The 17,222-nt window shown below is 33.3% G+C and overlaps 1 protein-coding gene across 3 annotated transcripts in view; it reads right to left on the reverse strand.

Moving 5' to 3' along the window:
* Positions 1-3,328: 3,328 nt before the first annotated feature.
* Positions 3,329-17,222, reverse strand: part of LOC138695050 (uncharacterized) — a 51,273-nt gene continuing 37,379 nt past the window's right edge. The window contains exons 8-11 of one of the 3 annotated variants that reach the window (XM_069819396.1): positions 15,692-15,884; positions 11,102-11,329; positions 9,608-9,826; positions 3,329-4,022 (exon numbers count right to left, since the gene is read on the reverse strand). In XM_069819396.1, coding sequence (XP_069675497.1) covers positions 3,805-4,022; positions 9,608-9,826; positions 11,102-11,329; positions 15,692-15,884 — 858 coding nt within the window. In that variant the 3' untranslated portion in view covers positions 3,329-3,804. The remainder of the gene's footprint in view (positions 4,023-9,607; positions 9,827-11,101; positions 11,330-15,691; positions 15,885-17,222) is intronic. The other 2 variants (XM_069819404.1, XM_069819413.1) reach the window with 2 other exon arrangements.

Consider the following 17,222-nt stretch of genomic DNA (forward strand, 5'->3'; position numbering starts at 1 on the left):
GTAACTACAAATTTGGACTACACATTAAATTTAGACTATTAAATGAAGAGTAAAACAAATTTATGAAATGAAACACAGGTTGTGCCATTAAAAAAAAGAACAACTTTGGACTACTCGTATTACATTAAATTTAGACTATTAAATGAAGAGTAGAACAAATTTAGGGAATGAAACACAGGATGTGCCATTAAAAAAGAAACAATGTTGTGTTATTACAAATTTAGACTATTAAATGAAAAGTACAATAAATTTAGAGAATCAAACACAGGATACGCATTTGAAAAAAGTTATATTAGTACAAATTTAGACTATTACATTACATTTAGACTATTAAATGAAGACTACAATAAATTTAGGGAATGAAGCACAGAATGTGCCATTTAAAAGAAACAATGTTGTGTATCTACAAATTTGGACTATTACATTAAATGTATACTATTAAATGAAGAGTACAACAAATTTAGGGAATGAAACACACGATGTGCCATTAAAAAAGAAACAACGCTGTGTAACTACAAATTTGGACTATTACATTAAATTTAGATTATTCAATGAAGAGTACAATAAATTTAGGAAATGAAACACACGATGTGCCATTTAAAAGAAACAACGTTGTGTAACTACAAATTTGGACTATTACATTAAATTTAGATTATTAAATGAAGAGTACAATAAATTTAGGAAATGAAACACACGATGTGCCATTTAAAAGAAACAACGTTGTGTAACAACACATTTGGACTATTACATTAAATTTAGACTATTAAATGAAGAGTACAATAAATTTAGGAAATGAAACACATGATGTGCCATTTAAAAGAAACAACGTTGTGTAACAACAAATTTGGACTATTACATTAAATTTAGACTATTAAATAAAGAGTACAATAAATTTAGGAAATGAAACACACGATGTGCCATTTAAAAGAAACAACGTTGTGTAACAACACATTTGGACTATTACATTAAATTTAGACTATTAAATGAAGAGTACAATAAATTTAGGAAATGAAACACACGATGTGCCATTTAAAGGAAACAACGTTGTGTAACTACAAATTTGGACTATTACATTAAATTTAGACTATTAAATGAAGAGTACAATAAATTTAGGGAATGAAACACACGATGTGCCATTTAAAAGAAACAACGTTGTGTAACAATACATTTGGACTATTACATTAAATTTAGACTATTAAATGAAGAGTACAATAAATTTAGGAAATGAAACACACGATGTGCCATTTAAAAGAAACAACGTTGTGTAACAACACATTTGGACTATTACATTAAATTTAGACTATTAAATGAAGAGTACAATAAATTTAGAGAATGAAACACATGACGCGGCATTTAAAAATGTTATATTACTACAAATTTAGACTATTACATTTAATTTAGACTACTAAATGAAGAGTACAACAAATTTAGGAAATGAAACTCGGGATGTGCCATTAAAAAAGAAACAACGTTGGACTACTCGTATTACATGAATTTTTTATTATTAAATGAAGAGTATAACAAATTGAGGGAATGAAACACAGGATGTGCCATTAAAAAAGAAATAACGTTGTGTTTTTACAAATTTAGACTATTAAATGAAGAGTACAATAAATTTAGAGAATGAAACACAGAATGTGTCATTTAAAAATTTCAGTTTCAAAACTATCGCTACATTTTATTACGTAACATTATTAATTTAAATTTTACACAGTTATTCAATTTAAATTCATGGCTAAACGGTTTGATACGTAAACAACATTTAAGACATTAACTGTTCAGATTATTTTTATTTATCTGCTTGTGTGTTTCACTTGGTAATCAATTCTCCCAATGGCGATGCACAAAGGCGGGAGTGCAGCAGGGCTCCGTATTAGGACCACTACTCTTCTCTATCTACATTAATGACGTATCAAAGAACTTACAGTATTGCCGATATCACCTCTATGCCGACGACCTACAACTTTACATACATTCCAGACCCAATGCGATCAATGAATCGATTGACAAGTTAAATTGTGACCTAGCCACTGTCTCTACTTGGGCGGCCAATTTCGGACTCGCACTTAACCCAAGTAAGACTCAAGCTATAATTATTGGACATAAGCGTTTAGTTAACTCCCTTAATAACAATAATCTTTCAGTTGTTACCCTTAACAACACGCTAATCCCTTACTCATCTGTCGTAAAAAATCTTGGTTTCTTTTTTTGATAATACTCTAAATTGGAATTTTCAAGTTAAAGAAACGATAAAAAAATCTGTTCCTCCATTCACTGTTTGAGTCGCTTGAGAAACTTCTTGTCCCAGCAACTAAAACTTACCCTAGTACAAACCTTACTAATGCCGCACTTCGATTATTGTGACGTTTTGTTAAGTGACCTAAGTTCTGAATTGTCATTCAAGTTACAGCGAGCTCAGAATATGTGCGTCAGATACGTGTGCAACATCCGACGATATGATCACATATCACCGTCCTTCGCAAGTCTTTCGTGGATCCGACTTAAAAAACGCAGAACTTTACACTCTTTATCTTTACTCTATCGAATTCTGCACACCTCAACACCAAATTACCTTTCGTCTCGTTTCTCTTATTTATACTCTAACCACGACGTAAATACCAGATCACTTATCTGTGGCACGCTAAGTATACCTCTTCATAGAACATCTTGTTATTCATCATCTTTTACAGAATCCACTCCGCGTCAATGGAATTCCTTGTCACAAAGTATTAGGGGCTGCAAGACAATAAACACCTTTAAAAACAGCTTAAAAGATAACATTATTAGCATTTCACTACAATCTTATTGATTTTAACTATCACTGACTACATTGTTACTTCTTTCTTTAGACATCATCCTGATAGTGCTGTATTTTCAAAATTGTCTCATAATAATCTCTTTCTATTATCTAATATTATTTGAAATGCATTAACATTCTATGTATTTTAGCTTAATTCTGCTACACAGTTTATTTCAGTGTGTAATTAATAGTTCATAGTATTTTGTTGTTTAATTCGTATATAACTCTTGTATACAAGTAACTCTCACTTAATCAAATTGTTGAATTCTTTGTAAGTTCATGCATATGTATATACACTTTTTGCTGGTTGAGTGGAAGAGAAGGCCTTACGGCCTTAACTCTGCCAGCTAAAATAAATCATTATTATTATTATTATTATTATTGTTATTATTATTATTATTATTATTATTATTATTATTATTATTATTATTATTATGTATAGCAATCAGTCATTTCTCTGGGCCTTTACCGCAATAGAGCGCTGCAAATATTGGTCAAAGGCTTTTTTGCTTAATAGTACTTCATCGAAAGAACAGTGTAATAAAAGTTTTGTTATATTTAACATCCAGACTCACCTCTTACATTTTGGTGCAGCGATCTCCTTCCACTCTGTATATATTGACAATTTCATCACTGGCATCCAGAGAAGGAAATAATAACTGGTTAATAATTGAATACCTCCGGAAAAAGAGTCTAAGTCACATGTTTTCACGAGATGACTTAGACCTTTAATCCGAGAGGGTGTATTCAGTTGGTTTCGTGAAGACGATTTATACTATATTTGAGGATTTTAATAACATGCACAGATATAATTGTGACTCATACAGACTGTGATTTTATATCTTTAAAGCCAACTCTAGTAGGAGTTGAAAAGAATTAAGTCCCGCTTAATTAAATTAGTATGTTCTAATATTTACAACAAAGGATGGCCATCACAGGTATCGGAATACACATGCAACACAGAAACGTTGTAGATACACGACTGATCGTGTTGGAATTCTTTCTCAAGTTGGCACTTCCTTGTCGTGTACGTCATAATATGACCGACGAGGAGATGACTTGTGTTCAGAGTGGATAGTGGCCTTGATATTGGGAATGTAGTCCCCACATTTTGGAAATCCCTCGGGCGTAGGAGAAAATTCGGACCTCTTGCCCACTTGTATCACTGTAGACATCCCTCCCTCCAGATGATAGGCGAAGTGGCAGTGGAAGAACCAAAACCCTGTACAATGAAATATATCGCAGTTATTCAGAATGAAGGTAATTGCATAAACAGTAAGCTATTATTTGACATTCAGTTCATTTTAAGAATCATAAACAATTTTATTGTGTTATTACTGTAAATACAGATGGCCAAAAATAATGCTATAAACAACCGGCGATATTCCAAATTTTCAAAGTATGAGGATATTACAGAGTGTAACAAAAGTTTCTGTAACAGTATGTTAAAATTATTTTCTTGTTTAGTTTCCATTTACTCAGGAACCATGACCAAATGTTATGGTGTAGGAGTAGGAAGTACTTGATTGTGGTGTGATGCAATCCTTTATTAATAATTTGGTTGAAAATGTAATATTTACCATCAAATATTTGAAAAAAAAAAAAAGAACTGAAATTTTCACTGCACCAGAAACTTTTGTTACACTCTGTATATTGCATCTATTTTATTATCAGTTTTTTCAAAAGACATTTCAAATTTTCAAACACTACATTATGACTGTTATTATTCGGTTGAGAAGCTTTTATCATCCAGTCTGGTGTCAAAAAATCTGAAAGTTAGAATTTATAAAACAGTTATATTACCAGTTGTTCTTTATGATTGTGAAACTTGGACTCTCATTTTGAGAGAGGAACAGAGATTAAGGGTGTTTCAGAATAAAGTGTTTAGGAAAATATTTGGGGCTAAGAGGGATGAAGTTACAGGAGAATGGAGAAAGTTACACGACACAGAACTGCACGCATTGTATTCTTCAACTGACATAATTAGGAACATTATATCTAGACGTTTGAGATGGGCAGGGCATGTAGCACGTATGGGCGAATTCAGAAATGCATATAGAGTCTTAGTTGGGAGGCCGGAGGGAAAAAGGCCTTTGGGGAGGCCGAGACGTAGATGGGAAGATAATATTAAAATGGATTTGAGGGAGGTAGGATATGATGATAGAGACTATCCAGTCTCTATCTTGCTGATCCTGATCTTGCTTAGGATAGGGACCTATGGCGGGTTTATGTGAAGGCGGCAATGAAACTCCGGGTTCCTTAAAAGCCAGTAAGTAAGTAAGTATATTATGACCATTTTACTTATACATTTATTTATTAATGAATTGAACGAACCTGTTGAATTTCAATACCAGTAACAGCTGCAAAGGCCAATGCAAAATTATCATATACAAATTATAGCACCTATCCCGGAATTGTTTATTTTTCGGAGAAATCAGTAAAAACTAGTATTACAATTATAACAGGCATCAAGTTTCAACAACTTAGAAACCGAAAATGGCTGGCGAATCGGAAGAAAGTATAGAAAATAATTTGAAGCGGAAAGACTTGTGAGTTTAAATTATGCATTGCTTATTTTGAATCGATTAAAATAATTTTTTCTAAACCTTCTTGCAGTTATGTTTCAATAGCTGCTTTGTAGTAAGGGGAGACTCCACTGAAAAACATGAACATTTACTAGAACACTATTATTGGCAATTTCACTTCTTTAAAATGTATATTTTCATATTCTAAACGGATTTTGTTCAATTCTGATTACAATATATATTTTTAATTCAGGTTATAAAGACATCCAAAGAGCTGCCAAAGTGGTTTTTTCAACAAAGAATTATTTTTTACAAATTTCTGGTTGCAAATCTAGTAAGATTTTGTTCTAAAGTTGACCCTCTGAAGTTGCAAGATGAATGAAGCGGAGGAGACTTCTAATAGATGTGTTACACAATTAGCGTATTCCGAATCTCAGCGCTGAGCAATCTGATGGCATCACGGTGTTCCGAATTTCAACGATGACGTCACAGATGCTCCACCGGTGTCGCACCGTCCCATCAGCTTGCAGCCGCCATCAGTGAATCTGATTGGTTCTTGTATAGGGCGGGAATTAGCAGACGAATTACATCGTGCACTGTTGTGTCATGGCGGTGTGTTCTGCTTTGGTTCTGCCGTATTGTTTGCAATGAGCACAACGTAAAAACAATATGTTCTTGGCTTTTGAGCGAACATGTCAACGGACCAGTTATTACTACTGGTTCAAGAAATAAATTGTTTATGCTCTCTTTTCTTTTAACGGATGAAAGTGCGGAAATTTCGCAAAATCTTGCTAGCGTAGCACAGACAACAACCTGTACATCTGCCATGTTAGCCATTGAACCTTCCAGCAGTTTTGTTCCTATTTTGCTGCAGCGTGACGTCATTGATGTCCACCGGTTCGGTGTGATTCGGAATACGCTAAAATATTCAATTTACTTTCAAATCCATTTTTCCGTAAGTTTATTTTTCTTGATTCAACACCAACATTTATGCCAAATATTAATCAGTCTGGATGAAATTTGTACTCAAAGTATTTATGAGGTAGATGCATATTTCTATGTGTTTATTATGTAGGAAATTCTGCTAGTTTATTTTGTTAATATTTTGTTTCAAAAATTATAGAAAAATAACATTTTAACATTTAAATAAACATTGAAATTGAATAAATGAGATATTTAATAAAATTAGTGTATAGAAATGTTTTTTCTGTGTCTCGTGAATGTAACCATGAAAAAGGAAGTTTAAAAATTGTAATGTTCTACTGAAAACTTAGATTTGAAAATATTTCTAAAAAAAAATATAAAAAATCAAAAACCAAAAACTTTCAGGAGTTCAAATTTTGGATTGTGTTAGTCATTTACGTAGTAAAAATTCTATTAAAATTTGGTTGCTAAAAATAATCCGGGAAAAAGTTGAGTGGAGTCTTCTCTTAAATTTATAATTTGAACATATTGCTGTTATTTATAGAAACGAAGTATTAATTTTTCTATATGTACGTATGGTACGTCAGTTATGACTAAGATCTCAAGGTCAACTGCAGATCGTAAGCTAACATTGTGACAAAAAAATCGCATTGTCAGAGTTTGATATGCATGACATCTATATATATGTAATAGTCTATATTGATTTAATCGTACATCTTTCGACATTGCCATTTCATCTTTTATATAACGACAAAATAGTGAATTAGGTTATTCAGTGTGCCTACAGGGTGATTCACGAGGATTTACCGTCTCTTACGGATCTTAATTCCGAAGACATTCTGAGCAAAAAATGTCATATAAACATTTGTCCTAATCTCAAAATTTTCAGAATTACACTAATTTGAAGTCGTTTGTAAAATAGCATTACTCTTGAGTTTTAAGGGTAAAAGTATATTACAGACAAAGAATGAACTATTCAGGAGTATCATTTCTGTAATTAGCCAATATTCTGAAGCTAAAAATGTTTTGTGAATTCCATAGTTACTTCGTACAGATATTTTTTTTTTCGATTTTTAACTACAAAATTACATTTTCTTACGCATTTATCACAATTGTTACAAATTACGCCACTCTTGTAAATTCTTGAAGACCTCATATTAGGATGCATAATTAAACTGTAAAGAATGAAATTCCTAAAGCCGTATGATTTGTAGAAATTTTTGTGATAAGTACGTAAGGATGGTGTAATTTTTAGTTAAAAACTGAAAAAAAAATAAATAAAACAAAATTTGAACAAAGCAAGTAACAACACATCTTAGCTTCAGAACACTAGCCAATTAAAGAAATGGTACTTCTGGGTAGTTCATTCTCTATTTGTAATATTATTTTTACCGCTAAAACTAAAGAAAAAAGATATTCAAATTAGTGTAACTCTAAAAATACTGAAATTAGGACACATGTTTATATGACATTTTTTGTTCGGAAAGTCTTCGAAAATATGCTCCGTAAGGGACGGTAAATCCTCGTAAATCAACCTGTAGCTATATCTGGCTGTATACGATGCTAAGGGAGATAAGTAAACCCCAAGTTCGACTTAATACAGTTGTACTGAAAGGGAAATGTATTATGTTAAGGAACATTGTGAATTCGTTATTGCAGTGAATTGTTTTAAGCAACTTATTTATTATATAGATACGTAGCGTATTATGTTACTATAAATATGTCACTCGCGAAATTTAAACTTGTACGACTGGTATTGTTCACTTACATTATCTCCAAATGAGTAGCCCTCGTGATAATATTTCATATATAATGAGAACTAAAACTTTTTGGACTTATTTTAATTTTACACCATAATTTTGAACATATCTCACTTCCAATAGCTGAAGTACTATGTCATGTTTCTATCAGCAAATGTGAGAATAAAGCTTGTTCAACACTTGCTATTATGCAACCTAGTAGAAAACTTTCTCAAGATTTAAGACAATTTAGAATACGTAAAAATTTAATAAGGGAAGACCCATATTTCATTTGGAAAGGAATTTAATCATCTTTCTGTTGCCGATAGAAGAAATTTTGAGAACTAAAGGCAAATTCACGGGGATAGTTTACAGGAGTCAAGTGCTTGGAGCAAGTCGACTTTCCTTCAACTTTCCCTGTGTAATATGGTCGAGACAGTCAAGTTGTGACTTGGCGGTCAAGCAGAATTTGAGTTGACGACCCGTCAACTTTTGTGTCCACTTTCCCATCACGTGACCAATTTGACTCCACCACTTCCCGCGTGTGAATGCGGACTTGTAGCAACTTGGCAAGTTGAAAGTTTGTAGTTTTAGGCCTATTGTCGAAGTAAATTAATAATGAGCGCCCCTAAGTGGAATTCCAACGATATTATAAAGTTTTTGGAAGTGTATGAGAAATATGAACTTGTATGGAATATACGTGACAAAGAATACCTCAATAAAACAAGCGGGAATTATTATTCCAGAAACTAGTCAATGAACTCATGGAACAAGGTTTCGAAAACACAGACGTAGAAGTGGTTCGAAAAAAGTTAAAAACCCTTAAAACAGGACTCATTCTGAGATGTTTCCTGTATTCTACAGGATATTCTCCAGCTAATTCTTTCAACAAGGTATTAGATGCACCGTGCATAATTCTTCTACGAATCCATTTCTTAACCCATGTTCTCTTTTCCTTTTTTTCAAGAATATTTTGTAATTCATACAATAACAAGGCGCCAATTAGCTGCACACATGCTTGAATATGTGCTGGTGGCATCTTCAGTTTCACCAAATTAAAAATGCCAGTTTACTATTGATTTTTATTAACAATAACAGAATACAAGAATTCAAACACCACTACGAATACAACATTCAGCACGCGCTTTTTTTCAAGCATGGTTTCAAGCTTAACGTCTCCGTGTAATCAAAAATATAGCATCAAGTTTAGAGGCTTCAAACACTTGACTCCTGTAAACTATCCCCGTGTGACTCGGGTTTAAGATAATCAGGCAAGAATAAAATATTTAAAAACTGTAAAACAAAATCGAATAAGAAATAAGACCTCAAAATAAAAATTACAGAGGGTTTTAGAGAATCAGTATGATTTCGTGTAACGTCTATAGCCTATAGAGATTAGGTTAATGGTAATGGTTTAGTTCGCATAGTAATTTTAATGGACATTTCGTAAGCATTTCCGTAGCAACCGAAATTCTAGCATATCCCCTACTAATTATTTCTATAAAAATTCTACTTAGGAGGTAATTAAAGGAGTTAACTTTTATACATAATTATCTTTTTTGCAAATATAAGTGTTTCTTGTAAATGGCTTGAAACTTCAAAATTCAAAACAAGAATACCTGGATTTGTAGCGATGAATCTAATGACTGCGTACCCTCCAGATGGAACGGCTATTGTGTCCTTGAATGTCGGCGCACTGCTCATTGGAAGTTTGTTTTTCTTGAGGAGCTCATTTATGTCTTTAGCATTCATCAAATTGTCGGGAAGATATCCCATCGACATGACGTGAAATCGGCTTCCGTGCAAGTGGAATGGATGGTTCAGCAGAGATCTGAAAGCTGAAACAGTGATAATAATAGATCGGTCTTGAGGTTCAGTGTCGTAACTCTACGACTATTTTTACTTGTAATCATACGAAGTATTACAAAACTGTTCACACTGTGTAAATATTGCACCGAGAAATTCGTTCTGGTTATGCTGTGTGTCTGTAAGCCTGTCTGTCTATATCAGACTTGGAGAACTGGGCGACAATTGTGGCGTTACGTCACTCATCGAATACGTCACTCACACCTTCCATCTCCGCGTCTTTGACTTGGTAGGGGAGAGAATTTGTATATAGTGTCTGTCTCATGTGATTGCGTACGGGCCACAGATACGTCAATTAACGCCGATGGACTGTGGACGGGGAACCAACGCTTCCCCCATGCTTTCCACCCCTCTATCGCCAGTTCTGTACCCCTGGTCTATACAGAAGTTTCTGTCAGACTTCTGAACGGGTTTTGTACAAATAATACAATATCTGCACACTCACAGTATACGAGGTGAATCGTAAGTAGTATCTTTAATTTCAGGGGGCTATTCTTTGAGATATTTCAAGCAAAAAAGTTTAATACAATTTTGCTCGTTTTTGTTTTATTTCCGAGATAAAAATTGTTTTATATGAAATATTGCAAAGCGAGTTTTGGGAAAACCATTGATTTAATCCCCAATATGCTTAGCCAGTTTAAGAGAGCAGTGTTTTATGATAATAAATGATTGAATATATTTTCGTTTTTTTTTTCATTTAAATTTGCAGAAATTTGATCCGAACAAATGTAACATTTAAAAATGTATTTTCAAAACGGTAATTCTGCAGTTCAAAGAATATTCCGTGTATATATTTATACTTTTTTTTTATAAATAAATCATATTTTATTCATATTTAATGACCAGTTTAATACAATTTTACTCGGTTTTTGTTTTATTTCCGAGATAAAAATTGTTTTATATGAAATACTGTAAAGCGAGTTTTGGGAAAGCCGTCGATTTAAACCCCAATATGCTCAGCCAGTTTAAGATAGTAATGTATTATGAAAATAAATTATTGAATATATTTTAGTTTTTTTCATTTAAATACGCAGAATTTTGTTCCGAAAAAACGTAACATTTTAAAATTTATTTTCAGAACGATGATTCTGCAGTTCAAAGAATATCCCGTGTATATATTTATACCTTTCTGATAAGTAAATAATATTTTATTCATATTTAATGACACATTATTATACATATAAAATAAAATATATAAAATATATAGACACATTATTATTCAATCTATTAATAAATTATTGACTTACGTTTGTCGATCAACACGAACTGCACAAGTGAATTTAGAGGGATTTTGATAGTGGGAACGCAAGTACAGTAGTCCTTTGTGTCCGCTGGACAAGTTGGCATGCCGTCCGTGTCATTCGGGCAGAACATTCCTTCTGGAATGTCTGAGAACTGTGTCTGTAGCGGTGAAGCGGGTGTTTTCATCTGGATCCTGTTTATCCATGGAATCACAAGTGATTCGCTTGTGGCTTCTGAAAGTAGCAATTTTTGCCATGGATTATTAAAAATAATCTTAATATTGCAGTGTATTATATTTATTTACTTTTCATTTATATGATTATATACATTGCATACAACTTATCTTTCCACGCTCGTTGAAGTAGAGTCAAAGTGGCAATGTAGAGCGCAGCTGCCCACACGCGGCCCGCTGAACGGTCGATTTCGGTATTTGAGTGAAGAACAAGCGAGATAAATCGTAGAACGAACAGTTTCCAATTTGAAATTATGAAAGTGCTAAGAAATGTTTACGTTTTCAAAGAAGTTGTTCAAAGTGTGGAAAGTTAAAATGCATGCACTGTATACTAAGGTATACAGACATATTGTACATATGTCTAAAATATTGATTTTATTTATATTCCCATATGCTTTTCTTTTATTCGGTGTCCTCTCCGTCTCTCTATATATACCTATTTATCTGTATGACGGTCAATCCTTTCCTCTCTCTCTCTCTCCCTTTGTTTCTCTGTACGTCCGTCAGCCTCTCTCTGCATAATTGTCTGTCTGTCTGTCTCTGCCTGTCCGTCCATCTATCCATCCATCCATCCATCCATCCATCCATCCATCCATCCATCCACTCACCTACCTATCTTTCCTCACTTTCATCTACTTTTTTTTTGTTTTCTCTTATTTTTAGAATCTATTTCGTTATTTCTTCCCTTTTCATTTCTTTCTTTCTGTCAGTGCCTAAATTCTTCGTTCATTGAACATTTATTAATTATTTTTCTCTTTTTTATCTTTAACTGTTTCACGCCATCTCCTATTTTATATTCACAACTTATCTTTTACTTTCCTAACTTCTGCATTTTCCTTCATGTTTCTCTCTTTACTTTGTTTCTTCTATACGTATTTCGTGTTGATGTCTTTGTCTGTTATGTTGCTTCTTATTTATACAGAATGTCTCAGGAGGAATGTAAAATACTTCAAACAATGTAATTACGGTTGACCTACATCGATTTAACCTGATATAGGTAGCTACTGCATGTCCGAAGTCTAACAGTTGGGGAGAAATTAAGGGGAGAAATACTGGAACATCTTACAGTTATATGTACAGTACGATTATTTAGTCCTGACAGTCGCCGACAATGTGCGCCTGAGTCAGGCGAGTCCATTTAGTTACGCCAAGGGGTGTTCGGGTTAGTCAATCGCTTGCATTCAGAGCGATCTGATGTCACACGTTAAGCTGTACTGCATTTCTTTACTAACCGCTCGCTCCTATCTCTACTCCCCACTACTCCTATTACTTCCCCTCTTTCGCGTCGCCGAGCTGTCAGGACTAATAATAATCGGTCTGTAGTTAAATTGACGTAATACACCAGACATTCTATACACGGCAGCATCTGAAACAGCAACGCCAGCGCAACATACAAAACTAAATACACGTTCACTTAATATTTAATTCGTGTATTCGCAGACATAATTTTTGTTTATGAATTTTGTGATGGCAATGCATTGGCTGCTGTTAAGGAATAAAGAAGACGTTTTCTCAATCGAAAGGTTCCACCTAGCTTTATATTTTCCCGTGCTTACCGGTTGTTATATCAAACTGGCAAGATACCAAGTCTTTCATTGAAGTCGGAAAGGGAACCGGTTCCAGTAACTGATACGAATTTACAATTCATGGAATCCATAAGAAGGATAACCTTAATAATTTGTCTTGTGTAATTATTTTATTTTCTTACTGAGTTTTTACTTAATTATGAAATAAACTTATTGAGACAACACAAGATGCAGGATTTTGAATTGAATTTAATTGAATTGACATGAATTGAAAGAGGAGAAGTGGAATGAGAAACTTAAAAGGTACGGTACTCAGAACAAGTCCTCGCAAAGGGTTCAGGGCTGAAAGAAATTGAATATGTGAGCTCCAAGTCTGTTGGCCACTTGTCTCACTCCGGGCTACGCTGCTCCACTGAAGGGACTCTAGAAAATTTTCAAGGGGGAAAGCATACGCGAAGGGAAGAAAATGTGACCAGCTTGACGTTCATTTTTTGCTTATTTCTTACATCTACAATGACAGAACTAATATAACTATATTGGATTTCTTGCGAGGAATGGCTCACAACATCCAGCTGTACTTTTACATTCTTTCTGTGGAGTGGTAGTTGTAAATTTATTTTAACATTTTAATTTTCAAGTTTTGATAATCTGTAGTGTAATAATAATAATAATAATAATAATAATAATAATAATAATAATAATAATCGTAATAATAATAATCGTAATTATTTTAATAATTAATGTAATTACATTACACGACACATCTGAAGTTCATTACTGTCGGGCTTAAGGTGTTGTCGGAAAATTCTGTTGTCGAGCAATTGTGGTGTCTAGCAATTAGTGTCATGTAAAGGAGTTGTCAAGCAAAGTTGTGTCGAGCAATAGAACCAGATCCGTATTTGCCACTCTTTGATTTTTTTTTTATTTGTTGTAGGTAGTGAGTGAAGTGGGGAAAAAACCAGAGGCGGTATGCTACTCCAAGATTTTCCCCTGGCATACCTCCATTTAAAAAAGGCACCTTTCCTCCCTTTGAAAATAAACATATATTATTTACATAATAAATTGTTTCGTGCAGTCAGTAACACGAATTCTTTAAGCTTACGCATCACATTACATTTCTTAATAAAATAATTTCGAATCACTTCACTTATTTACAAGATTGTTTTGGAATATCCATTGAGAGAGACTTATCATTTAAAATTATGTTAAAGCTTCAAAGTGCCTTATTTAATTATTAATAAAAAGTGCAACAACAATAAAAATGACAGTCACTAAATTGGTAACAATGACCACCACAAGCAGAGTGCTGCATTGGAATTAAATCGCTCGCTTGAACTCTGTCGAATGTCGCACGCTCGAGCGAGATAAGATCGGTCATGATACGCTCGTAATAAATAGAAGCACAGTACAAGGCCATCTCACCGACATGTCTTATCTTGTATGGAAGGCGACAGATAAGATACACATATGTTTTGCTCACACGGTAAAAATAAGGCTTTATTTTCTGCGTGTATGACAAAGTCTAATGGAACGTACCAAAACAGGAACATGAAGTTACAAATGAAATAGTATGAAAAACTTCGATATACAGTTATTATTTCTAATTACTAATTATTCAATATTTGATTTATATATTTATATATATTTATATATTATATATATATAATATGATAGGTCCATACATAGTGTTCCGCCTATAGTATACTGCGACAATGTAGAAACGTCTTACAAAATATTATTATATAGCAGTAAATTAATAACAATATTAGTACAGAGATAACGTCACAGAAAACATAATAAAACGAATAATCATGCTGCACAACTGATACAGACGCAAAGATTGATACACTAATTATTTGAGATTTATTATTATTATTATTATTATTATTATTATTATTATTATTATTATTATTAGAAAACTTGATACATTTCTTGCATTATCGTGATTGTGTTCTCCGTTTATAATAATTACATTTACATCCAATAACATCTATCAGATGTGGCAAATAAAATCACTCCTGTGTGGGGAAGAAAGAAAAAACATTTACCTACAACATTTATATTACATTTTAAAGCAAGTTTTGTAGTTGTACTATGGAGAGGTTAGTTAAACACTGCAAAGTTTTGAAATGATAAACATCTATGATGTTACTACACAGTTCATCACTGTAACAAGAACGAATGTCTAACGCTCGGCTTATACCGTTCGAGGATTTATCGCGCGCGACAATTTTACCCATCATGCATGTGCGCTACCTATCGGATTATGGTATGAACTACTTGGCGCTCGAGCGAAAACGTCCGATGCAGACCTCTGACCACAAGCTACAGATCACAGCCTTCTATACTTGAAAAGCTACTGTTGTAAGCATTCCAGGGGTTGACTTAATCAAATAAAAATTTCTAAATTCACATTGAATATAGTTCCAGAAGGCTGAGGTTTAGATTTACGAAGCAACAGATATTACTCTTTGCTGTGAAGAAATGTATAAATAAATTGTTACGGATCAAATTTTTTCAGTGACGGTATATCATTTTTCACTAACAGTATATTTTTTGGCCATAGAAACCAGTGGCGGTATTCCCCTCACTGGATATAGGCCTACATTTGTTTTCATTTTCCATCTTACTTTATGTCTCTGTTTTCTTTTTACATCTTAGTTCCCGTTCTCCTCATTAATTTGATTTAGCTTTGATTGTTTGTTCATATGTCATCGTCATGAATAAACAATGAAAGTAAAAACCCCTCATACAACTGTACATACCAGCGAGCTTGAATAACTGATACGAATGTTCCAGAACATCTACAATACTTCAATTGTATATTGCACACTTACGGACATAACGAGGATAAGATTCAGTAAGGAAGAGTTCTTCAACCGAGGGACCATGGAAACCAAATTTAATTTCGATGTTGTAGTCGGGATTGTTGGAGTATATCCTTTTGTCTATTTTATTCAAACTCTCCAATTGGCTGATACACACACCAGTCTGTCCTGGACCACAAGAAGCGTCCTCAGGATTCAGTACCTGAAAGAAGTAAATTACATTACATAACATAGCTACGCTTCAGCTAGAGTTAAACTTTTATATCGTTGAGGTAGGACAAAGGGTCCAGAATCCATAATAAGGTACAATGTGAAAAATAAAATTAATGTCACACATGTGACACTTCCTTTTGTACGGTTTGCGCATTTCGCAATAAATAGATTTTTTTGTCATGCTACCAGTAATTTTGTCGATTTTATTTATGTATGTGTTTTGAGTGTTAGTTAAAGAAAATACATTCAAAACACATAGGTCCAACTCATTTATTTAATTATTTAAATATTTACTTACTTACTTACTTATGGCTTTTAAGGAATCCGGAGGTTCATTGCCGCCCTCACATATGCCCATCATCGGTCCCTATCCTGTGCAAGATTAATCCAGTCTCTACAATCATGTCCCACTTCCCTCAAATCCATTTTAATATTCTCCCATCTACGTACAGTTTCCATAGAAAAGGATGAGACGATTGAATATTCCTAAGTCTCAGATGTAAGACACTGCGCATGATCGGAGACCAGAGCACTGATACGCAAGATAACGAATATTGAGTTACTTAAATTCAGGCTATTTGGTTTGTTACTAGCATCGTTCCGAAATTCACTTCAAAAACTGCAAAAAATATGATAATATTACGTAAATAAAAGATAAATATATATATAAATCATGTAGTTAAATCGACAATGGACCTTCATGATTAGATCGACACTCCGCACAGAAAGGAAAGCTTTCGTGTCGTTTCAATAGCTTAGACGCTAAGACTTCTGCGTCTCGTGTAGAAGAGTGCGAGTTCGATTCCTAGTCTACACAACGATTTTTTTTTTTGTTTAAATAACTTTGAAATAGCTAAATAACGTTGAAATAGAGTTTTACAAAGTCCTCAGAGTAAGTGTTAATGATCACAGACAATACAAAATTACAAGTTATAATATTGTAAACGTTAATCTAATGAATGCATTTATACATACACACACATACAATGTAAATGCATATATATTAAAAATTAAAAATTAAAATGAAATTAAAAAATATTCCTAAGTCACACAGACAAACTTTTACAAAGGTTTAGAGTCCTTAGGCTATGCCATTTGCTGAGTAATTATTACAATATTTTATTAGTAGCTTTCCCATATGTGTAAGAATTGCACTCGCACAAAACAATTTTTGTTAAAAGTGTGGCTTTGGATTATTTCATTCTCACCCCTTCAGTTGATTATAACTATTTTATCTACGTGTTTGCAATAGTGTTTAATTTAATATTCATTCAATTTTATTCATGTTATGGTTGAATGAAAAAACGCTGTTGCAGTTATTGACTAA

This window comes from Periplaneta americana, chromosome 1 (assembly GCF_040183065.1).
Source record: "Periplaneta americana isolate PAMFEO1 chromosome 1, P.americana_PAMFEO1_priV1, whole genome shotgun sequence".
Lineage (NCBI taxonomy): Eukaryota > Metazoa > Arthropoda > Insecta > Blattodea > Blattidae > Periplaneta > Periplaneta americana.